This window comes from Cyclopterus lumpus, chromosome 20 (assembly GCF_009769545.1).
Source record: "Cyclopterus lumpus isolate fCycLum1 chromosome 20, fCycLum1.pri, whole genome shotgun sequence".
NCBI lineage: Eukaryota > Metazoa > Chordata > Actinopteri > Perciformes > Cyclopteridae > Cyclopterus > Cyclopterus lumpus.
Genome location: NC_046985.1, coordinates 15657750 through 15683866, shown reverse-complemented (window position 1 = coordinate 15683866; position 26117 = coordinate 15657750). Strand labels below are relative to the sequence as shown.

Genomic DNA, 26117 nt, shown 5'->3' with positions numbered 1-26117 from the left:
ACCACCTCTTCTCTCACGCACACACACACACACACACACACACGCGCACACACACACACACACACACACACACACACACACACACACACACACACACACACACACACACAGCCTCCCCGCTTCTCCGCATGCTTCAAGGTCTATCTCGGAGCACTGCGTGATCATTCTAAACCTAATTACTTCAGGGCTGTCTGATGGAGGCCCAGCGCTGCCCAATCACATTTGCATCGAGTGGCCAAAAGCAGAGGAAATGCGGCCAGACAGACAGACCCCCCCCCACCTTTCTCCTAACCCCCCCTGCCCCCAATGCCTGAAAGGGCCTTCTCTCATTCTCGAATGGTGGCTGACGTCGCAGAGCATCCCCCCTCCCACCCCCCCTTGATCCCATCACTCAGCCTCTCCCCTTACGTCTAAATGCTTCACCCCCGCCAGAAATTGACAGTGACATCCAATTTTTCTTTTCGACACCAAACAAGAAGCTGGGCTTGACTTAACCTGGCGCACAAAAGAGTTTTGTTGTTTTACTGTTTTCATCTCTCGTCAGTGCGCTCTGTGACAGCGGTGCTAATCTTCCCAGTGGGGGACTTAGTTGTTTCCTGTTTGGACCCCGCTGAGGCTCTTTGGTACATGATTGGCAGGAGAGTAATGGGATGGCACGCCCAAAGGATGTTTATTTCATTTTTTTGTGAGGGACTTTGGCTCAAAGGGAGGTCAGAGGTTAGCGTACGCAGCATTATTATTAATATTATTATTATTAGACCTTTATTTAACCAGGTAAAATCAATTGAGAACCAATTCTCATTTGCAATGATGACCTGGCCAAGAGGCAGTAGCACAGTCCAGACAAGTGACACAAACAGCACAGATACAATACAGTATGACAAACACATGAGAAAATGTCTAAAAACAACATAGGTAAATTAATAAACACTATGTACAACAACAACAAAAGGCGGATTACTGGATGTTCTTTGTAAAAATGGCAGCGAGAGAGAGAAGTCAGGGCTGGTCAGCAAGTACAGCAGTCAACTATGACTTGTTGCAGCTTTTGTTTGAGAGAGGTGAGAGCTGTTAGTTTGAGCGTGTTTTGGGCCAAATTAAAGTCTGTTTGTTGTCCATGGCAATGATGACGTCATCAAGGACCTTCAGTGTAGCGGCGGTACATCCGTGGCCTTTCCTAAACCCAGACTGCAGGTCAGACAAAATATGATTTAAGTCAATGAAGTGAATTAGTTGTTTATGTACTAGTCTCTCTATGACTTTGGCCAGACAGGGCAAGATGGAAATTGGCCTGTAGCAGTTTGGGTCAGAGCCAGAGCCTCCTTTAAAGAGGGGGAGAATCATAGCCGATTTCCAGTCAAGGGGGGAAACAGATAAATGAAATGACAGGTTAAACAGAGGGAAGCAATAATATGAGCGGCTGATTTTAAAAACACAGGGTCAAGCCCATCAGATCCAGCTGACTTGTTTGCATCTAACTTAATGAGCTCATCCAGGACTTCCGAAACCTTAACAGGTTGAAAGGAGAAGCTGTTAAGGCAGGGTGATGAAGTAGGAGTGTTTGATGAATCTGTTTCAGGGGCAGCTGCACCAAAGAAATTAGATGATTTCACGAAATGTCGGTTGAAGTGTGTGGCCATGCGTTGATTATCAGTAACAACAATGTCACCGAAAATCAAAGAAGTGGGTAGATGTGGAGAAGCAAGTTTGTTTTCCATGGATTTGACGTGTCCCTAGAGCGAGAAGTCGCTTGGCTTTTTCATGTAACTACATTATCTTTTGCTGCGTCTCTCTTATCCCTTCCTCCATTCCAGTCATTCTCATGGCAAGCTCCGGCCTGATGCTGCGCCCTGTGCCTGCCTTCACTCCCCCGGCACACACACTATGATGAGTGGGGCAGAGCAAAAAAGAACAATTATCATTTTCTCTCAGATTACATTCAGCAGATGTCAGGGCCCACATGTGGAGGCAGCTAATTGCCATCTACAAATCAACTGTAGCATAATACTACGAGCATATGCAAGCCTTGTGTGTGTGTGTGTGTGTGTGTGTGTGTGTGTTGATCCATCAGGCAGGCCCTGGGTCACTGTGTGTGTATGAGACAAAGCCAGGCTAATGCATGTGTCATGTCGGCGTACTGATGATCAAGCCGGCTCACCCGCCATCAGCTGTTCACACCCACGCGAGCAGAAGGAATCGTAGGTACTACCTACTCTCATGCTACGCATAAGGCAATCATGTTTTCTAAGTCCATTGGAATAATGGAAACATGCATGCAGACACACACACACACACACACACACACACACACACACACACACACACACACACACACACTTGTGCCAACCCCCGTACTCCATTGCTCTCAGCGTGCTTCCACACTGCCTAAGAATAATAAAGAAGGACAGAAAGCGTCCCCCACTCCAGCTTTCACTGCCTTCCTTTTCCACTCCTCACCGCTCTCTCTCTCCCGTGTTGCCTTGAGTGGGGCTGCATCTGTAGGGAGGAGCAGACAGACGAGATCCCCGAGGTGATGCAGGGTTGGTGGGTGAGGAGAGAGGGGAGGAGGGGGTGCACGGCTGTCACGTCGGGCTGCAGTGTCGGCTGATGGCTCGGCGTGAGGCATGCCACTTATCAGAGTGGTGTGGAGGGTGGGAGGTGGGGCAGGAGTGGGGGTAAGGGTAACTGTTTGTATGTGTGTGTGCGGGTGAGGGTGATGCCAGAGTCCATTAAGACATCTTTTCATCTCTACGCACATGCAAACATGCATTGCGCACGCAGACATATGCAAATTTAAATTAACCTCAAACGCACACACACACACACACACACACACACACACAATATACAAAATCGACTGAGATCCTCGATCCTCCCCACAGGCAGGCAGTAGCCCGATGCCGTGACTGCCGGTGTGAAAAGCTCCCTTCTCCTCTCATTCCTCCTTTCGCTTTCCTTTTCATCCTCCCCTCCCACTCTCCTTAGTGCCCCAGTTCACTCCAGTGCACACGCTCCCTCTCTCCTTCCACCCTCACCCAATCCACCCCCCACCTCTCTGGCCCCTCGTTCCCCGTCCTAACCCTGTCTTCCATTTTTCGCAGACTTCGCTCACTTGTCTCCTTCATGCTACTGTACCTTCACACGGTTTGATGCGTTTCCCCTTGCCCTTGTTAAAAACACATTCACACACTCGTAAAAAAAATATAGAAATATGAATTCGCACACGGGCGCAAAAAAGAAATATCCAGAAGGTGGGCTGCAAAAATGTCACAGTCTAATTACCACATTCAAATATGTATTTCCACTTTGTTTCAACAGTTGAGCACTCGACTTGAATGACCCGGGGTGGGTATTTGTTGTGTATGCGCACACACACACTACGCGGTAACACACACACACACACACACACTACGCGGTAACACACACACACACACACACACACACTACGCGGTAACACACACGCGCACACACACACTACGCGGTAACACACACACACACACACACACACACACACACACACACACTACACGGTCACACACACGCGCACACACACACACACACACACATAAACACATCAAGCGATGTCGATGGGGCTTTGATGGAGGAGGTCAGTCTGTCACAGAGTAGATAAACAACACCTCATTAGGCATGTTGGAAGGGAGTCTTGCAGTCCGGGCCGGGATGTCATTGTCTGCTAGCCTGCTGAAACGGCCCAGGGCAAGGCTTCCCACGTATAAACAAACCTGATAGGATCAGAAAGTAATGATCACATGGTATCTACGAGAGAGGACATGAATAATCACATATAATGGTTTGGACACAATGCGCTCCTCGATACACTGGATGCAGACATGGATGCAGTGATACATGCATGCAACAGAAACCCTTAAAATAAGTGCCCAAGCTATTCATTACTGGGCGGTACCGTGTACCAGGCAGTCTGCCTTCCTACAGGCAGGACAGTAGGAATCCAGAAAGGCAGTGGAGCCGGGGCTCTGCACTGCAGTTTCTTTCTGCTTTGGGCTTTAGGCAGTCAATTTTCTTTCCATCACGCACTCGCGCACTTTCCGTCATTCTTGCATTGACAGTATTTATCTCAGTGTCCCACCCACCCCATCCTCCCTCTCTCTCCTTATATTAGGCCATCGTCCTTTCCCCTGGCACTGATGTTAATGCACTCCCAATCAGGCTGTCCATTAAGCAGACGTACACAGCCTTCATCAGGCCGTCCAAAGGCCTGCATGCAAATGAGCCCAAATTGCAGTGCGCTGCAAGCTCCTTGAAATCTCCTTAGTGGGAGAACGTGAGTGTGAGACACACACGGTGTGAGAGAAGCCGGGAAGAAAGAGCCTGCCCGTCCGTTTTATGCAAATGTCTGCCACAGAGACAAGTATTACAAAGGATTAACCCAATCAGGATGCCTTTTTGACGCTTTGATGCAATGATGAGACACTCGCATGTACAACTTGCCGATTGTAAAGTCTCTCCGTGACTCAAAAAGAGTTACTGTCAGCCAAAGCATTTTTTTATGCGCAGTAAAAAACTTCTCAATTCTGAAACCCCTGTCAAAACCTTTGCTAGTAACACAAAAAGTGCGAAACGCAACAGATCTTTCACTTTTATTTCCCTATTGACCGCGAGACATTTCACATCACTCCATTTGTGTTCTTTGTTATTGTATCAAGCGGGACGCATTCCTACTCACCTCAGCTCCTTGCCATCTCTAACTTTCTAAACCTGAACGGGACAGCGTAGATGATGTGTGGGTGTGAGAGCTGTCACCGTTTTTAGGGTAGACATGTGTTTGAAAAGCGGTGAGAAGGAGAGGCAAAGCTTGAGTGCCGGAGAGCTACGCCGCTTCATAAGGCTGCCTTTTTTGCATTCAGGAGGCGCGGGGCCTGGCTTTAAATGCATGGAGCAGGGTGATGGGGGGGAGGGCGGGGGGGAGAGTGTCAGCGAGGCCCGCTGCGTGCCAACTCTTAAGTGGCCGTGGCACTCAAAGATAATGAAGAACGATGACGAGGCCGAGGAGGGCACGCCGCATGCACATCTCAGATCACCCGGCAGCCACCTATCGGGCCGAGCGCTGATTGCATGTCACAGTGTCAAACCTGTGGATTCAAATTTACACTTTCCTTTACCGACCCAGCACACCTCTCTCTCTCTCTCTGTGTGTGTGTGTGTCTCCACATACGTGTGCTCATGCCGCCTGTGTGACGGAACGTGAGCCCGTATGTTGCCATGACGCGTTTTACACCACGGGATGAGGGGAAAAAAAGAGTGAAAAATAATAGAAGGGATGATAAGTTGCCCGCATTCCTCAGTCGTGACCTCGAAACACACTTGTCGTCTTTATTGTTCATTACCGAGCCGCGATACGCTAACTAATCCCATTAAACTAATCCACATGAGCACGGAATAGAAATAATTAATGTGACTCCCCCATGTGATTTCCTCGTGGCAGAGACACTGAATGGACACCCGCGGGATGTTTATTTTCATCCACAGTCTCTTTGCACAGGTCTCATACTATTGGCTATGAATGGTCCAGAGTCACGATACACAGGGTAAAGAAGTTGTTTTTGTAAAGAAGTTGTTTTTTCAAAAGCGGTGGAATTATTCTCCAAGGTGGGAGTGAAACAAACCACAAAACATGCTGGCAGAGGATCCAATTTCTCCAACTTCCTGGTGTATGAGAGGTGTTAATGCAACTGACACCTGGCAATCATTGACATTAAATCTTTTTTGTTGTTGTAAATGATAAGGGATGCTGAGAGCAGCACCACGCCCCCTCTTATGGTCTCCCGAGGTAGTCCGCCTCTAAGATCTTGCAAAGGCATGATGAGACAGCCAGTGAGAATACCAGCCAGGGGCAACAATTCAAACCTGCAGTTGATTTTATCATCTTCAAAGGTCTTTTATCCCCTGAACCGAACCGTTGCTCCCACAGTAGCACCCGTACGGGCCCTGCACATTATCGGCTGTTAACAAAATGCGCGGTGTGTTTAGATAGCAGGAGTGCGCGTGCGGGATTATGAATAAAACATGTTGCCCTTATTAAAAATAATCTGGCTCAAAAGTGCCAGAGGGCCCTCGAGGTCGATAATTCCCCCACCCCACTATCACCTTCCCTCCACCTCACAGGGTTCAAGGAGAGGGGTCCCTGAGCACTCGCAACATCCAGAGAATGCATTCAAATTCTGAGTGATCCAGCGGTGAGCCCGTTGAGTGGAATTAAATAAAGCAGATAGCACTTTGGCGCTCGGGGCGACACAGGGGAGGGTGTCGGATTTTGAGCTCTGACTCGTTCCTACCTGAACATCTCGCCCAGGCCCTTCAGCACGCCTTTCTTGGCTTTGCTCTTGTCCTTCTCCCTCTCTTTGTCCCTTTCGGCTTTCTTCTTCTCCTTTCCCCCAACCCTGTCCTGATCCCTCTGCCTGTCATCTTTGTAGGGGGTGCCGTTCAGCCCGGGTCCCGCAGTGAGGTCGCCGCTGGTGGACATTGACTCGTGGCCCGATCTGGAACTTCCCTCGGTGTCCTCGTCCACTGGAGTGGGGAGATAAGTGAGAGGAGAGGGTGTTTAATATAGATATTGAGAGGGAGAGTGAGAGGGAGCTGCAGGGATAGAAAGAGGAATAAAATAGATCAAACCAGACACTTTAACTATAACTATTCCATTTGACTCCTCGTGGATAACAGAAGCTGCATTTGAACTTGACACAAAACAGCGCCACGTTTCTTCTTTTGTGTTTTTTTCCGCAGTTCCAAAGCATCACTTCTTGCATCAGACGAACCATTTAAAGAAAAGCTGTGTCCCACAAGGTATCGCGTCTTTGAACAAAACACACGCGCCTCATTACAGCAGAATATATTTACATTGTTCACCCATTGATATTTCAGTTGAACATTTTTATACCCAGCCGAAAGCCTCTAAGTTATTTCATATGTGTACATTTCACGCAGCTCACATCATCCTTTCATGAAATGGTTCATGAAAATGATCACATTTCATGAAAGGATGATGGAAACTGTGACGATCGTCGTGTGAATCTGGTTCTTAATTTACGTCTCAACTAATTTGAATCCAGACATCAAATTGAAACCAAACTCCTTAGGTGATGCAGGGTTGATTAAACCCAAAGTTTCCATCACATCTAATCAGAACTGATGTGCCAAATGTAATTAATCTGTCAGTAATTATACATTTAAATAATCTTGAAAATGGCTCCCAGGGATCTTAATTGCAAATGTGGTCCACATCGCAGTCGGCGTAGCTCCTGTCTATGCTGTATCACCGGCTCGGGGGCGTGAGGTAGATGCCCTTCAGATTACAACTTATTACAGTCTTGTGAGTCGTCGTCTAAGTTGTGCCTTTGATGGAAGAGGGAAGAGAAGTTATCTCGAGGAAAGAAGAGGGAGGGACCATGATGAATTTAAGCTACAAGGGATGATGAGACAGGAGGGTGGAGCAGCTGGATTCACATTTTATGGGACAGTTGTTGTTGTTTTTTTTCCTCTCGTGATCTGTGGAGTTATCAGCTATACGAGACAATGTATAGCTGTAGCTGCTCAATTATGCAATTCATTGTTGCATGCAGACACTCTCTTCCTTTTCTCCACCTCCACACAGTTGGGAGCAGGTTCAGCGTATCACTTGTATCACTCCATCGGCTGCTTGCTTATCATTCACTTAACCAGCTGTGAGCTGTATCTGGCTATTTCAATGAGTGAGATTAGCAGGAGTGCTAATGCTGCTACTGCTTAATGATACCAAGCCGCAGATAACATGCTAAACATTGTAATCCAGACCGTCTCACGGGGCAGCGACCATGTGTGCTAGTGGGTGTGGATGCAGTACAGTAAGGAGTGGTCACTGTGACTTCACCCGCTGGAGCTTTTAATCTTTTTGGCTGACGTCATTTTGGTTTTTGGCTGACACAGAAAGGACACCAGAGGGAGGTGCTAAGTACAACCCGACGCAGACTGAGACTTTTTTAAAGGTCCAAAATGTTACAATTGACTTTCCTGTAGTGAAAACACACTGAAGGGGTTTAAGTATAAAGTCCTAAAACACAAACAACAATGACGTGGTTGAGACCTCTATGCATAAAGCATACCCTGCTTTATGGTCTATTTAACTCTAAATAGACCATCATTTACTAAATGAGAAGTATCGGGTCATTTTCTGACAGACTTTTATACAATCTGACTTTTGTAACCAAAGGAGTCGCCCCCTACTGGCCATTAGATAGAATGCATGTTTAAGGCACTTCTGCATCGGCTTCACTTTTCCTAAACGGAGGATGCTCTCTGGTGGCAGGTTCTTTACACGTGCAAATGGATCATATTGAGTGACCGGGTAGGACTTTAAAACAGGACATCAAAAGGTGACGCCATCCACAGCAATTTAATCGAACGGACGTTAAAAAGACTTGGCTGACGGCAGAGCCATTGATGAAAGGAGATCAGGAGACTGAAAGACAATTGGCAGAGACAGACAACCACAGGAAACATCACTTTAGTGATACTGTACCATTAAAGCCTGCTTCAAACATCAAGGACATTTAAAATGGCCTGTCAGCAAAGGTTATGACAAACAAAAAAAATCGACAGTCTTAAAAGATGGGATTTTTGGCCAGCAGAGCATATTTTTCTCTTTCTTTTTCATTTCTTTAAACGATGCAACAAAAAGTAGCACAAGGGAAAGTGCGTGTCTTTTCCCAGCGGGATATCTTGTGGGGACACATTTTCTTTAGGTGATGCCACGTTCTTATTTTATGTAAATAAAAGTCTGGGAGCAGAGGAAGGCAGCGGCTTATCTGTCAACTTTGACTATTAAACTCAGTGACGAACACAGACTGGCTGCTTTTATCTAAATTGAAAAACAGAGTCATTTGAATATCATGGGGAAGAATGCAATATACCACGGCAGGGGAAATCGCTTGCTTTCCCCATTTTTCTTTGCCGAGATAAGACTGTATTTAGCGGCTTGCCGACAGAGCTTATGAGAACAAAGCGTTTCAGGCAAATAATTCCCTCTTTTTCAAATGTCCCCCCAGCTCTTTTAATGGAATCCTTTAATGCTGAATGGAAATTTATATCTGGTGATTACTCTTGCTGTGTTGCAGTGTTATTACCTGTCGCCAAACGTAAGACGGCTGTCTCTCGATCCCCGTGTCTTTTTGTCATCAGACACCGAGCGGGGATGGATATGTTCACACAAACGGAAAGTGGCATGTCTCTCCTTACTAATGTTGTCTTTATAGTTTAGAAGAAAGAATAGTAATACTGGTTTCAATCCCAGTCAGGTGCGCAGGAGAACTAATGTGAGGAATCCTGCCAAAGTTGTACCGCGTCATGTGCCAAAACCAGTTGGCACAGACTGAAGTAAAGACATGCATTTCATTTAAAATCTTTGTGAATGTGATTACGTGACATTGAGATATTAAGTGTAAAATGGATACGGTAGCAGCAAGAATTATGTGGGTAAACAGCAGAATTTCCCCCTCGTGTGCACTCTTGTTTTAAAAACATGGCAATGCACTTTACGAGACCCAACGCTCCAGGGAAAACATGCTGCCTCAGTTTCTGACAATTTCCCTCAACATGAACTATGTGAATATTAATGAGTGTGTAACCTAGACACTTATTGCAGCTGATGTGCATTATGACACACACACACACACACACACACACACACACAAACACACACACACACACACTTGGGGGTGAATCCTGCCGTTCTGAAAAAGGCTACGGGAGGCATTATTGTGTTGGCCTACATTACACCGGCTGAATTTCTTTGTGCTGATCTTCTAATATCCTCTATTGTACATTTTATAATGACACACATTATTCTGGACAAAAAGAGAATATTCTGCATGAGCAACTTGTGTCCAAACACTCACATGTCTCTGCGCTGTTCTCCTCTTCTGCCGCTGGGACGGCAGGTTTCTCGTATGATTTGTCGATTGCAGCCCGGAAGCTCTCATTGCAGCCGCGGCCCCTGGCGATCCGCGAGCGCGCCCTTTTAGCGTTGATCTCGCCGTTCAGCGTCTCCTCGGCAACGGCCGTCTGGAGGCTTTCAAGAGAGCTGGACTTTTTCATGCCCAGCGAGGGTCCAAGGATTTGTTCTGCGACACCTGTGGGGAGAGGAAGTGGCGTCAGTGAGGCCGGCAGACTAATAACATGCAACTCTAACTCCATCAAAAGGCCACCTAAAGCCATCACCTCCGAGCTCATTGCACGTCGATGAATCATTCACGTGTTGCTAGTTCCATATGGGAAGATGTTATGCGGCCCAGAAGGTGTGAGACTGGCAATTAACATGAAAAACAAAAGGATGCCATTGCCTGCTCAATGAAGTGTGTGGAATGAGAACAGAGTATTATATCTTCACTTAGACATTTTCCCCATTGAGAATTATAATTCAAGCTTTGTCCTTGTGTCTGCACAGTTAAATGATGTTGCTGAAACATAATACATATAAATGGGCCATCAAAGACAACAATGTACCGCAGTGTTATACCAAACTATTAGAAGTTCCCCAAATGTTTAGAGAGTCCAAAGGTGCTCCTCTCACTGCTCTCTCTCTCTCTCTCTCTTAGTTGCTCTGAGAGTAAAACAGAAAGAAAAGGCGTTTAGATTAAGCATATCTAAGTCTCTTGTGTTCGCCAGCCCATCTTAGCACAAACAATATATCTCAAAGCTGCAATCTTGTGCTCTGTTTCTGAGGCCTCTGCGTGTGTAGATGTTAGATAGCAGGTAACACCGTGAGGGCAGAACAAGGCTCTGTTATCGGCCTTATGTTGATGAGCCTGGTGGGAGAAAACCACCGGGACATTAGTCGACACAGGCCGCCTGCAGAACAGAGCTATAAAAACATTGCACCTTTCCAACACATTGCTATCATAGGAACTGCACAGAGCAACACAACACACACACTTCATCATGAGCATGAAAATGCATGGACGGAAAAGCGCTTCATGACACAAGAACAGTGGCAAACCACTTTGTTTAGTCCACTTCAGAATGAACATGTACATTGTATACATGATACAAAAGAGTCTGTTATGGCTCGAAATGTGTTTGCAAAGGAGCTAATGGAAGTAGCTCACATATATCATACTTGCAAGACTGAGTATCTCCTCAAAATGACAGACATGGAGCTGATAGATAAGCTCGCAGACCAGCTGTGTGGAAAGCAAAGTGAATGCTGAACAATCAACCTCTTCAACACTGTTGCCAGGCCCCGGACTGCTTGTAATTATTTTTCCAATTCTTGCTAGGGGTTTGTTTATGGTATGTGAGTGGAGCGCGGCGCAGGTATTGGTATTTCATTTTGTCAAGGAGCGTCCGTCGGTTCCCCCGGTACTCACCGTACCTTGGTAAACAAGCAGCCTGGTGGATTTTCTGTCCCCTTTATTCTGCCTTGACCCAGTGCTCAGCGCACGGCTGTCGATCTAACAAGATGGATTTTTGAGTATGTGCAGGTGAGGTGACACGTCTGCGGAGGAAACTATGAGTAATAATAGATAAACTGTTGATTCAATTACTTCAGCAGCCTCGCTGACTCTCTGAAGGCACAGCACACATCGTTGGAGTCTGGACAGAGCGGCACTGCATCTTTACGACTCCCTGTGGACCATATAGACTCTCCGCATCCAGAGAGTGAGTGCTGGTGTTTCCTTGTGGCTGTGTGTGGTGTAAATAAACATCTCCTGCAGCTCTTCCTGTTGGGTTTTCCGCCGTGTGTTTAAAGTGTCTGAAATGAAGCGTGACCCACTGAGGCCGGATGTCACAGTGGATCTTTGGATGGAGGGCTGCAAAGCCAAACACGGATTAGTGAAAGAAAACAAACCTCCATCATTGAAAGACAATACTTTGTGACCGTTGTTTGGATAACTCCCCTCTGAAATACATTTGTTTTTAGGGTATGAGAGACGGAGTTCAGGATGAGAAGAAACATGTGGCTGTGTCGATGGACAAAGGTTGCGAAAGCTATCGGGTGTGAATGAGTTAAGGGTTTAAGAAGGAAGGGGGTAGAATAGCAGCAGCGTGCACAAATTCATATAAGCTGCTACGGTTATCACAATTTCACCAGTGGCAGCGTGTCTCTTGTGTTGGCCGAACCCCCTCGCTATTCTGTTCTTGATCCTTTGACCATGCAAACCTGCAGCAGCTCCCTCCCAACCCTAACTCCTAAACGCACAGCATCGAGGCAGCTCCTTGCAGAGGACAAACGTCGGGAAGAGCAGAAATTGATTTCTTATTTCAATCATCTTGTCATTTTAAGGAAACTGCAAGTTTTGAATGCTACTTCCAGGATCTTCAGGGTCAAAAGGGCAACCCTCTTTATGCTACGTTTGCTAGCAGTGCACCTTTACCGAGAGTGTGAGTGCTTCTCTATCCTCTGTGGTGGCTATAGATCTGCTATCAATGAAGTCAGCTGTTAACCTGTGGTGTTGGGTTTCCAGACTGGTAAATGTACAGTTGTATCTTTAACGCACCATTTTCCTTCCCTTTTTGTTGATGTTAATACAATTGCCAAATCCCAAGAGAACCTGGACTCAATCCTGAAAGTGCCATTCGAAATAAATGAACACCAATCCTATAATGCCACATCCCATTTAGTGGGAAGGGCCTTCAAGCTGCATTGGACAGTAAAATGAAACTTTAATGTGTGCTACAAATATCTGGGGTGTTAAAAGCTCCAGACAAAAGGACTCCTTTTACTGCTTAGTTCCTCTGAAGAGGAGGGCCATTTCTGATTACTTTGACAAATTTAAATGCCAGGAAAGCATGAATAGCCCTGCAAGTAAAAATCATGTAATTCATTTGTTCAGAAGGGCGAATCTCATTTTGCGAAGGTCAAGAGAAAACACATTATGAGGAAACCGAGGCGCAGATACAGGGTAGAAGGAAAATGCAGTAATTTTTTCATACTTTGTGGATAAAACTCAATCAATCCAGCACAAATGCCATGTAAATTTCAGTTTTTTTGGAAGCTTATGCGTAAAGCCTGCCAACAATGGACACGCGGAAGCCAGGGTGCATGTTTGACACAATGGGATTGCAAGTTAGAGCCGCATAGGATGCAACAGTTCAAGGGAACACAAATGACATCTGCTGTAAATGGGGAATAATCCTCCCACTCGGTATTCCGCGCCACGATCCCCGTCGCCATTGTTTCTAGTCGGCGTGGCGAACAACTGAGAGGAGCGGAGAGACAAAGAGAGGGAGTTTGCCCATAGACCCCGGCTGCCTCGAACCTGCCTTTGTTTTCACCAGAAGCAGTCGCGGCTCTCCTGGGAGAGTTTGACGGACAGCTCTCTGTATGCCAGTCTATTATGTGATTCCTATCACACAACAGAAGCCTCGGTGCTCTGCTCCTCATCTCCCTCTTATTCAGAGGGATGAAAATACATATTCCCCCTTTGCATGCCGACACAAGTTTGTCACTCCCCGCACGTCCGGAGGACAAATGAAAATCATCAAAATGAAATACACAAAAAAGAAAAGACAATCAAACCGAATAGGGGGAGAGTGCACCTGGAATTTTTGTCATGGCAGACGTATTGTGTTCCTTAGCCAGTTTAAGGGCAAGGACAGTTAATTGGAGAAGATCCATTGCCATTAAACGTTAAAGGGGAGGTATGGCAAACTCCATGAATAAATCAGCAGTGGTTATTACAGGAACAGGAGCACATAGTATAATTAGAGCAGCTAAAAGTATGCTCCCCAGCCATTATTCACCATGGGCCCTTGCATGTAAAGATCTGTGTACAGACAGGGGCTCCATTACACATAATTTATTCAGAGAGCCAGGGCTTTAAGCAGGACGGTAAAAGGGTAATTATGTTAAAAATAGCCTCCTAGGTGGTCGGGGGTAAGGCCATGTCCAGGTATCCTAGTGGAAGTGAGGCGTCCCTGGGTCGAACCGGCTCCTATTTCTCTGGCAGTTGTGGATCATTAGCCCCGACAGAGGACGTCCTCTGTCCGCTGTGTCACACAGGAATCACCATTACCCGGACTGGCTAATATCTTAATCAAGGATGCTGGATACCGTCCTGTGATTGTGCCATTCTATCAACCCAATAAAATCATATATTTAAACCTGGTCATCACTCTCCACGTGAACTTGTTCAATTATCTCAGCTATTAATATGCAGAAGCTGGCAACTCCCATGGCAAGCCTGGCAACCCACTGGGATCTGCGACCGACGAGGCTGGAAAACGGTGAGCTTCAAGTGCGGTTCTCTCTTTTACCATTTACCGGTCACTGACTAAGCTCCATTAGTCTCTTAATATTTGTCCTGAACAAAAAAATGTTTTTCTGCATTAATGTAACGTCACATACCTGGTATGGTATGGTATACCACGTGTGATATATATTATTCAAATATCCTTGTACGCAACAAGCAAAAAGCATGTCAGTTTCACTCAAAAACATCCTCTCCCAGTGACCCAGTATTCAGTTCCTTCTGTGTTAATGTCATGGAGCAAATGCACTCCAACATGCTCAGACTATGATGGATCAATTGCAGGCGAGCTGATGAGGCCAACTGGCAGTGAATGTCTGCATTGCAAATGCCACTTCATTGCCTGGCTCCCTTCAGCCCTACACAACTCCTGGATTAATGAGTGTTTTCTTCAATCATTTGCGCTGTGGAACGAGTACAATGGCACAGGTTCCCACATTAGTTGCCAAGTCTCTGTTCAACGCCATACAACTCCCCTCTCAGCGATATGAAAAACCTCTTTAGATCATGCTGCAATTACCTCAAACAACTCTCTCCCCCATATGCATCAAAAGGTGCCAGGCGCACACCGCTCTTAATGGCTGGTTATGAGCTGGTTATGGAAAAAGTGCTGGGCGGCGTTTCCAATCTCTATGATTGACCCATAGTGCCAGCTGAACCGCTGTGTGGTCCATTGTGAAATTGGTGAAAGTATTGAGGTGGTTAGTGCTTTCTGTCTATTGAGCACGTTCCAAACAGAAAGTGCAAGACAGACACCGAAAAAAGTTTGGGAATAGCGATGCAAGTACAACAGGATATGAGACTCTGCGCAAGGGCCTGTCAATCATGAGGCTTACGAGGAAAAAGTGGCTGGCATGTGCAAATGCATTACTGCCAGTCGGGGCACCTCAAGTCTCTTACTTCCCTTTCCTTCCCTCACTCCATCTTTTTCCCCCATCTAAATGGGATTGAACCGCGCGGTGACTGACCAGTTTAGCCCATTTCAACAATGATGGGCTTCAAAGTCATGAAATCCATCTCCTGGAACATGATTAAAAGGAGGGACCAAAGTGCCTAGTGACAGAACCAAATGAGAGTCAGTAGGGGATAGCGTTGTTGAGCATGTCAACCGTTTAGTCAGGGTAGCTTTGACGGCACAGCTTCATTAAAGTGTTAATAGAAAGGAGATAGGTATGCTTACACCTGGTACAACACCTACCTTCTGAAGACAATCCTCGATGTCCAACAGTACGCCAATGAAAAGGCTTGAGGATAAATACTGGCACTGTATTCTTTGGCTCATTTAATTTACAACTCTATTATACATTACCCATAGGCCCCTTTTCATTGTGTGTCTTTGATGTAATAATTTCATTAAAATAATCAACATACTGTAGCAGTGTGCGCCTTTCAGATAAACGCAACGCACGTGACACCAGATGCGTGCCGATTTACAATGTGCAGCTTTAATTTCGAACAAAGACACTAGAGCCTGCGCTCCATGTATTGACTGAAGCATTTCTCCTCCGGGAACTCATGTCAGCTGCTAGAGTTATTACATGTGAGGAACAAGTTGGTTGTTTCCCCGCACCATCTGAACGCGGTGTTATTTTCACTGATGGATTAGGATTTCATATTGCCATGGATTTCTGTCAGCAGGATATTCCACAAACTCAATTGAGGCCCACAAGAAGTGGAGGGGAATGTGATTTGGAATTACATCTAATAAGGCACACACTGATCTTGAGAACTAAGACATAGTAGAACAATAAAAGAGATGTCTAAAGAGTGAGGCCTCGTCTTATGAGCCCATGAACTCGTCTTTTCTGTAATAAACAAACCGCTGTTTCGCCAGAACTAATCAAATTCACAAAGAAATGATGATGCCACTTTGGAACAATTAAGACGCTTTTTTGATTAAACTCATTGGTAAAATGTGCATTTGCAATGATGAGAGTGCCATCGAGGAGCGATCTCAGCATCCCGTCCATTCTACTAGCTTCCTGCGCTCAGTTATATCCAATTATATGTAATACTTTACACTAAGAACATAATGGAAAATCTGTTTATGCTCAGCTAATTGCTCAGTGAAACTCATCCTATGGCGAACCATCGTCTTTCTCCTCAGCGGCATTCTGCGCTGAAAGTTTGTGTTGTCCGGGTTCACTTTGCAGAACAGTTTTAAGAGGTGGACAACTGCAGGGCTACTACAGGGAAGGTGGGAAGGTGGAACCCACAGAGCTGAGTGCAGTGGCCCGAACATGCACCAGCCTGTGGGAGAGTCAGAGTTTTTCACAGGTCTCTGGGCTCCGTGTGGAATGGAGTTGGCGGTTATCTGTTATGATTAGCCAGTGATGCGAGAGAAGGCAGCGTCTGCTTCTGTCTCAGTTGGAGACTCTGGACTGGCACCGTCTTCTTCCTTAGACACAGTCCGTGTGTTTGAGGGTGAGCATCATTAGACAGTCAATAAAGAGGCCATTTCCTTCTCTCTATTGTGTTTTTATCTGTGCTCCACTGGACACAGGGCCATGGGAGATGGAGGACAAAAGAGGGGATGTGGTGGCTGGACAGGACCGTAAGAACTGTGTGTTTTTGAAAGTGTATCCATTTTCCCAGTAATGTGCCCTTACAGCCGGGGAAAATAAAGTGAGAGGCATTGAGTGCTTTAGGAGTCACAGGTTACAGTGAGATCTATTCCATTATCTCTCTGGAATGTCAACTAAGGAATGGTCCAACAATCATAGACGTTTTACTGTAAACGAACCCACCTTTTAGCTAGACCTACTTGACCCAAGCTCTCTCTTGTAAACATCCATCACAGGCCAACTTTCTGGTTCAGTTTTGACCCAGCGTACATGCCATACTTGTACAATGTTCACGTGAATTGAGAGATTGCTAACAACATTTCAGGTGCATTTATTTTTGGTTTTACCTCTGAACAAAGTGGCTTAGATAATCCTGCTTCCTCGTTGACAACCTGCGTGATCGCCTGACTGTTTGTGTGTTTGGTCCTGTCGATCTTAACGATTACTTTTGTAAGTACAAAGTTATTGTAAACAATAAAAAATGGAATTGGGTAAGTCAACATTTTGGAAGATGTATCTGCAAAAGAGGGCCTCAAATTAGATTTATATCTATGTATATTTATAGCACTCTCATGGCTGTATGCTAAATATGAAACGACAGGCAGCAGCTGGCTAACTTAGCTTAGCACAAAGGCTAGAAACAGTGGTCAAAAGGTAGCCTGGCTCTGTCCAAAGGTCAGAAAATCTGCCAACCAGCACCTCTAAAGTTCACTAGAAAAACACATTGTATATTATTTGGTTAAACTGTACCAAAACCAACATGTAAAAACAACAATTTCTTGGAAAGGAACCATTTGCCAGGCAACGAGCAGCGAATGCCTGATGAGCAGTCTGGTATACTAACTAAAACTGGATTTTTGTATAAAGAAAGCAAAAAGTCTCATTTCCTCAAATGAATAACTGTTCCTTCAGTCACACACTCCACGCATGTGTGTTGTGGAAAGCATAATGGCGTATTTACCCAGATCCATGCTCTTGGACTTGCGCGTCTTGACGATCTCCAGCTCAGCTGCATTTTCATACTGTTTGGTGCGTTTCTCCGACACGCTCTGGCGGCCGAAGCCCTCCCTCTGGAACGAGTCGTCAGGGTCGGCGTCTGCGTCTGGGCTGAGCGAGCTGCAGTTGATGAGGAAGAAACAAAGTATTATGATGTTGCCATGAGACATGGCACATGCAGGGTCATTCCAAAAGCATACCCTTTAATCCAATGATTATCCAATTAAATATATATTCTATCTCTCTCTCTCATCTACTTCAATAAGCAGTTCTATTTCTACCAGCTATCTTTATAATAAGACCTATTCAAAATCATACGCCTCCAAATCTCCACCCAAAACACACCTTCACTATCACACAATGACCATGAACATTCAATATTCTCGCACGCATGCATCCACCGCCACTTTCAACCCTTCATTTCAATGACTTTTCTAATTAAGGACACCTCTGCCGGGTTGGATCAGGACGTGTTACCATTGGGTAGAAGAGGCCTGGCTAAGATGTGTGATACCCCAGCGAGGTGAGGGTGCTCTGGGGTCATGGCCACTCAATAACCCCCCCCATCCTCCTATATGTCTGGAGCAGAAGCCCACCATGGTGCGCTCCCTTTGAGATCCTCTATCTCTGTCTGGATCTTAATTGAAAACTGGAGGGGGAGTGGGGAAAGGAGGTTGGGAGACGGGGGACACTGGCATTTGCATGCAGAAGAGTGCGTTTACAATTAAGGTGAGAGCATCCTGCCATTTGAGGGGAGACAGAGGGGAGGAGATGCATGGCTGATGGAGTCTAACAAATGTTCTATGCATGAGAGGACACTGTCACTGTTTCCTATGTCCTGTTGATGATGGTACATCATAACCATTAAAGGGTGTTGTACCTCTAGAGGATGCTGACATTTCTGCCGTTTTACATTAGACATGTCCTCCAATTAAAATGATCTCTCCTGTGTTCGAGAATGAGTTGGAAGTGAAAAAGTGTAGTAGTCGGGAGGAATGTGTTTTTTGATGTATCCTCTCGGAGCAGGTGCTCCTTCAGGGACTCTTTATTATTTGTAATCTCACGTAACAGCAACTGCAGACCTGCTTGCACTAGTTTGCATGTAAACAAATCTTATTTGGGTTGTCAGCCCCATTTAACAAAAGAGCCGCTTCATGTGTCACCGCGGCGCCGGCGTCAACGTGTCACTTTGCTGTCGACCATACCTGACAATTCCCACTAAGATCAGAGTGCCTCACAGGACCCACTGAGGCTGAAACAGGAAGAGCGCTAGGTGGAGCAGGAAGAGAGGAATGACAGCACAGATGTATTATTCATGTATTCATCATCCCTCGCTATTCTCCTCTCATCATTCCAAGCCCACAGTTTTTTTTTAACAACAGCCTGCCCTCTTTTTTTTTTGCAAATGTCATCTGTCAGAGTGTGACTGAGACGGTGCGGGAGAGAAAGGACACATATTTTCAGCCCGAGTTTAAATTTCATTCACTCTAGCCAGTACTGAGTTATTTTTATTTTTGCAACTGAACGCCCATAGAACATGGACAGAATGAAAGGACAGCATGTGGGATCGTGTACAGCAACATGTCGCGCAGGAACAGAGAGTTGGCGGGTATGTTGCCGTTTGTGAGAGCAATTACGGACACAAGCAAGTCGGGATGAATCAGAATCCAGCTTGTAACGGCAAAAAAGAAGCGGTGAGAATTGGTAGGCAGTGAAGTTTAGCGGTGGTGCACATTCACTCAGTAGGGCTTCAGATCTGTTGGGTTGAGCCTCTGGTTCACGCAGAGCAATGACTAAACGCCCAGGTCGGAGCTGACGACAGGTAGCTGATTTCTGGTGCTTTGAGCAGGAGGTACCTGCTGTCTGAGCTTTCGCCGAAGGTCTCAGGGACTATAACTATCTGGAGGTGGCAGTGACCTTCTAGAACCCTGTTTCCCACCCTTTCAAACTCATGTCCCATTATATCCAAGCCAGTCCTACCAGCGAGGCCGCATACTCTTGTCACAGGTTGCAGACGTCTCTGAACTGAATTAGATATTGCACTATTCGGTTAAAATTGAAAAACAACACAATACAAGCCAGGAAGAAAGTGTGCGATTTGATGTACTAAAGGAATGGCAAGCCTAGTATTAATCTTCTAGTCTACTTAAGGCTGACACACAACGACTCACAGCTACTACAGTCCATTAATAGAAATACGGCACTCAATTACAGATCTCGTATTCACTTTCTACTGGCTATTCATTTTCCCCCAAGGAATGCCCGCTGTAATGAGATACTGCTTTCTAAGTCTCTTTGCTCTGTTTCAAATGCTTCTTAAGATCAAACACTGGTTGAGAGAAAGGCCAAGTGAAAGGAACTTGAGTCTATGAAGGTGGGACCCATAAGGGACTTGGATCGCCACTGAATTGCTCACTTAGGTCACACACACTGTGAACATTGTGCTGGATGGATGGAAATGAGGAATAGCTTGACCAAATGTCCGCCTCCTAGACAAGTTAAATAATCACCAGAGTGGCACAGATTCTTCCTCGGACCATCCGTCCCCTCCACGCCTCTGGCCTATCTGGAATAGAGGGCCAAATCCATTTTTATAATACATTCCCTCATCTCTCCTTCTTTTCGCAGCGTTTAAAAGCCATTTCCATCATTCCGAGCAGATGCTCACCCCCCACTCCCCTCCCTTCACCGTCCTCCCATCATCTAAAATTAACTAGCGCTGAGGATTGCTCACAGGCAAATCCGCAGCTTTAACTTGCATCTCACATCAACTTGTTCCTGTCTCCGTCTCTCTCGCAGGAAGTTAAATGTGTCAGACTGCACATCACCCTTGTTGCTAAGTGGTGTGTGCTAAAAGCCGTCTGCGCTCACAAATTACTCTGGTGACTTATGTCTTCTTTTTTTTCTTTCTTTTTTTTAAACTCCCAACCCTTCTTTCCCTCATTTAAAAAACAACTCCAAAGAGTTAAGTCTAGAAGCGGCCTATTCTTAGAAAAGTGTGTCGGGGGTTGCGGGCGCTAGTATCAACGCCTCAGGTGGAGAACGACGCCCGGCAGGTGCTTCTGAAATGGTCCTTCTGAGGTTTGGAGGAGGCCAATACAGATGACTGCATGGATGCTTAGCTGGGCCAGGGAGCTTGGAGCTACCTGCAATCATTGCCTCCAGCTCTGCATGAGAAGTCAGTGCAGAGGTCTGTCCTGCTGGCATATTCACCAGCAGGCATTAGATAGTTGAAATGATGTATTATGTTGCAGAGGGTAAAAGGGGAGCTCTGCTCTTCTTGCACTGTAAAAAGCTCTCAGATGACTCATTTAATTGCGCTTAAAAAAACATTTGACTTAAACCTGGGTATAAAGGCCGTAAAATCAAATTGACTCCATCAGTACCGCACAGAGGAGCAGCCGGTGCTCGTGATTTGCTGAAATCTCCTTCTTAGTTGTGATTCAGTTGAGTTTCAGAGAGAGAAAGAGAGATGGAGAACACGATCAATTAAGACCTCTTTGTCTGTCGGCCGACTCCTGTGTCGACCTCCTCATTCATTCCGTGCCCCTAGTGCACGGACGCTTTAATTGAGTTTTGCTGCGCTGACTTCTTCTCTGTCCGCTGAACGGGAGAGCGCCTGCCAAGCATCGGGCAGAGAACGTGTTGTGGTGTGTGTGGCAGCAGTGTGTGTGTGCGTGCACGCCGGTTACTTTAGCAGCAAACGCGCTGCGACACCCCACACCACACACACACCACACACGCACACACACACACACACACACACACACACACACACACACACATTGGTGAGCGCAGAAATAAAAAGCATGTGTGACATGCTTGGAGCAATGGCGTACCACTGAGACGTGGTAAATATTCATAAAGCAAGAGGAGACCATTAGCACATAAAGAAAAACAAGTGTGTGTGTGTGTGTGTGTGTGTGTGTGTGTGTACTACCACGGTGTTACAGTCACTACCCAAAAAAAAACCTTAAATGGACATGTGAGATTAGTCAAATGGTCTGTGTGTGTGTGTGTGTGTGTGTGTGTGTGCATGTACTACAGAGCCGTTTGCATTTATACGTGTAGTTATGCTAATAGCTTGATGGGAAAAACACATGTGCTTAATAGAGCACTTGTGATTCTTAGTTACATCACTGTTGATGGAGACTATTAGGGAGTCAAATAAAGTAGGCAGTCGGCCTACGATGTTAGTTTGGAAGTTTGCTTGTTTGTGCCTATGCAGACCTTTTCCACTTTATATGTTAATTTGTGAAATTGTTTACCAGCCAGTGTGTATCCAAACACTCGTGAGACTGGGGCGTCTGTGCGGCGGCATGTGTGGGGATGGTCGCGTATGTTTGTCTGGAGTCCTTTTCCATCACGGCTGGTTGGCAGACTGTGTCAGGGCTGCCCGGGAAATGATGTTTCCACCTGTGACACAGTCTACTTCTCTCTCGTTCTCTCCGTCTCGCTGTATCGCTGTCCACTTCTCCTCCCTCTCACCTCAATGAGAATCAACACCGATCCTCCACTCTGTCCCCGACATCCGGATCGGGGTCCAAGCCGGTGGTCGCACATATCAAGGTTGTGACAGTGCCCCTGGTGGTACAAGTGGGGCAGTGACTTTTCTTTTTGTAAGGAGGTCACTTCGTCTACCGGCTCAACTGTTGTCCTCTGTGATCACACTTCCAGAAGACATGAAGAAGATCTGAATAGGTTTTACAGCATACGGATAATTTTAACATATATTTTTAATATATATGGGGAGGAAAATGGTCTTTGATATCAAGGAAGGGGTGTTATGACTTTGCAACAATAGTCTTTCGTCCTTGGAAGGTTATTTTATGACAATTATGTTTGATAGAAGAGTGTGGATATGGGGGAGATAGAGAGAGAGAGAGGGTGTATGACGTTCAACAAAGTGGGACGTTCCAAAGATGTGGTATGCTCTGTAAACACTCAAAGGCGCTTCAAGTTGGACTTTTCAATTTTGTAAAATCTAAAAATGATTAGTATTCAGCGGTAGCACCATGATTTAACCATTGGTAAACTTAAAACCTGCAGACTGAAACCCAAGGGCTTCTATTAGATAATAGATAATAGTCATATGATCAAGTCATAATGAAAATAATGCTTTGTATTACTCATATCACAAAGGGCTATTATCTGCTATTAACTATAAGCATCCTTCCATCCAGCAGGTGGTGAAAGCTAATCCTCGGTATGGTCATAGCAGCCTGTGCGCCGCAGGCTAGCTGGTAGTGGTTAGTCCCGGGGATGCTGGGTAACGCTTCCTAAACTTCAGACCGATGAGCGTGCTGCGGACACCCCCAGCTTTTCTCTTCACTTTAGTCTTCTGCACTCTCACCTCCACCTCGCATAAGTTAGACAACGGTGTGTTCTCCAGATACAGAGCGCCACTGGAGTTGAAAGAGCATGTGTGCTTACGGCTTCATCAGCACATGAAAGCGGGTGTCGTGGAGGCTGCATCCCACCCTGAGATATTATTTGACCTTTTCCGAACAATTTATCATAATAATAACCTATCTATCTGGACTTGATGGCCTGTGTTCAACGCAGAAGCTGGTCGACATAACTGGCCACAGCCAATGAATCCAAAGTGGCAGATTTCTTATATTGGCCAAAACCAAGTCAAAAACAAGCAAAATGGTATAAAGGGACAAGGTGTCTAGAAGGGAGTGTGAAGCTGCATTATGAAAACATCCACAGGTGCACATATTTGACAGATTCTACGCAGCTGATTGGTAGCTGATTCAATTTTCTTCACTTATTTGGATCCTACAGTTCAAGCTGCTGGAATATTATTTCTTATAGAAAATGGAAAGCATCTGTAAGTAGTTAGTTCTAAACATTAATACGCATGTGCACATAACCAGGGCGGCGCCATCTACTTGGACGTATGTTGCTGTGCACAGGCCAGCCTCCTCTGGAGACACATCCTCAGAACAACGAAGCTGGAACACTGTTTTAATTCTTACTAATCATTCTACAGCAACATTTACAAAACCACAGCTAGAAACCTCTGCACTGCATAGTCATTATGTGGGAAAACTGTAAACTTATGTTCACACAGCGATGTGTAATTACATGAGCTTCACAGTCTTGTATTAAGTTATAGCACAATGTAAAACACAGGAAACAGGGCGAACAAAGTGCCTTGGAAAGGTACTAACGTAGCCGAACGTTGCATTTTAATGACTATTACAAAGGTCATTAAAGTGGTAGGCTTATCACGCTTGTATTCACTAGTGTAGTTGGACTTGTTGTGAGTTTACAAGTAGAATACCAGAGTACGAGGAGGCAGAGAGGCTCTGTTGTTGGGAGGAGACACATTCTCAATTCTCAAAGAGCCACTTCTTCAAAGGAAGCCTTTGCTTCAGCACTTTTAAGGGGTTGACGCTCTTGAAAACTTATCCTGAGCAAGGAACTTTGTGTTTAGATGTTACATTGCAAGGAAGCCAAGCAAATACTTTTGAGAGCTTTTTTTTTTGCTTCTGATGGACAACGTTGATATCACCTCTGTGAGGACTAGATAAACCACCGGGGATTCTTATTACCGGGAAATATCCATCCAGGCGTCTCAACATCCACTCATTACATTATACGGTCTTTTTAAATAAACTTCCATCTTCACGGGACCAACTCAGCTATACGTTGAAATAGATCGTCAAATACTTAGGGTACGGGATGGATTGTTGTTAGGATTAAAATACCTACGATAGCTACTCAAGTTATGAGACAAATAAATCTACGTTGACTTCTTGTTTCACACGGGGAACAAACAGAGCTCTCCCAGCTGTAAGATTGTCGGACCCATCCACTTCTTTACACGTCCTGTTCGTGATTATGTGGATAACATACAACATTATTTCGTGGGATATCTATACATTATGGCGCATTATCTTTTCATTGGTGAGACACTGGATGAGACCATTCTGCTCTCAATGATATCATATCTGAGTGATATCATTTCTGAGATCTTGATTTTTAACTGATTGTTTAAAAAAAAAGCGACAAGCCTACAGAAGGAAAAGACGTGGACTGGGAGCCCATTTAGAAGGGAACAGACACACCGTGCGCCTGCACCGCATCAACTTTTTGGATAAAAACCAGGTGGAGACGAGAAACATTCCTCCCTGCATCTCAGAGGAAGCAGCTTGCATTAGGAGCTGCCATGATTACACACTAAATTGTGATTCTGACACTGGGCCACATTCCGTTCCTGAGAGCAAAAACCTTTCATCTTCTTACTCGTTCAGATTGTTTCCGCACCCAGCCCCGATATCAACCAATGCGTGTTATCTGTGTTACTGTAAATCATGTAGACGCGGTCCTTCCTGTTTGGCTTTGGATTCAAACTAATGAAGGAGGAGGCGGACGCCGCACAGGGAGTCACTGCCACGGGTCAGGACCCGACGCTCAAGCGAGCTCCGAGCAGATATGCAAACCAATAACTTACAGTCTTTATTTACCCGGCATAACCTGACGGAAGACATGTGCTGGTTTCCATCACCACCCCGAGTCACACATCCTTTAACCCGACGCACATCCTGGCCTTAACCGATGCAACCGCAGTCTTCTACGCCTGGCTGACAACGGTTGCAAGGGGATTTACCACCGGGTCCGATTCGAAGCAGCCACCGCTTTCTAGTCGCACGGCCCTTTCACTAAGCGCTACGCACTCAAGTATTAATAAAACAGTCCTTGATACAGCAGCAACGAATACAAACGTGGATATTTGTACATTACCATTTTAACAGACAGCATGGGGTTGTAATGTTTATAGCCTCTTTTATGATCATTTGAGGCCCGTAAAGCCGACCCGACAGCGGTTCATTACAGCACGACAGCGACGGACAAGTAGCCGACCTGTGAGAGAAGGCTAAACAGCGGCGTGTCTTCACACAATAAAACATGAACCGACAGGACCATGTGTGTGCGTATACACATCGATTAGATATTGGCTAGGGATGTCAAGAAAAAGAAGAAGAAAAAAAGTAGGTCAATGTATGTGTCTTGTGTGAGATGGGATTTCTGCCTCCAGAACAACCATATATCTTGGGGGGCGTTAGTTAGCGCACCAACACGCGGACTATCATTCACTGGAGAGGACTGAGCAGAGGGAAAATATTACTAGGGGAGATAAGAATGTAATTCCACAAAACTCTACTAGGGAGAGGTGCGTAGATTGTAAAAGAATGGGCTCTTTAATTGATTTTTGTTTACATTATTCGTTATCTCCCTCATTATAACCACTACCAGATGCTAAAATGACCTTTTGATTGAGTAA

The 26117-nt window shown here is 45.6% G+C and overlaps 1 protein-coding gene across 3 annotated transcripts in view; it reads right to left on the bottom strand.

Moving 5' to 3' along the window:
- Positions 1-26117, bottom strand: part of LOC117749660 (partitioning defective 3 homolog) — a 309108-nt gene that overhangs the window by 90209 nt on the left and 192782 nt on the right. For all 3 annotated transcript variants that reach the window (XM_034560341.1, XM_034560342.1, XM_034560343.1), the window contains exons 17-19: positions 17787-17941; positions 9909-10142; positions 6315-6546 (exon numbers count right to left, since the gene is read on the bottom strand). In XM_034560341.1, coding sequence (XP_034416232.1) covers positions 6315-6546; positions 9909-10142; positions 17787-17941 — 621 coding nt within the window. The remainder of the gene's footprint in view (positions 1-6314; positions 6547-9908; positions 10143-17786; positions 17942-26117) is intronic.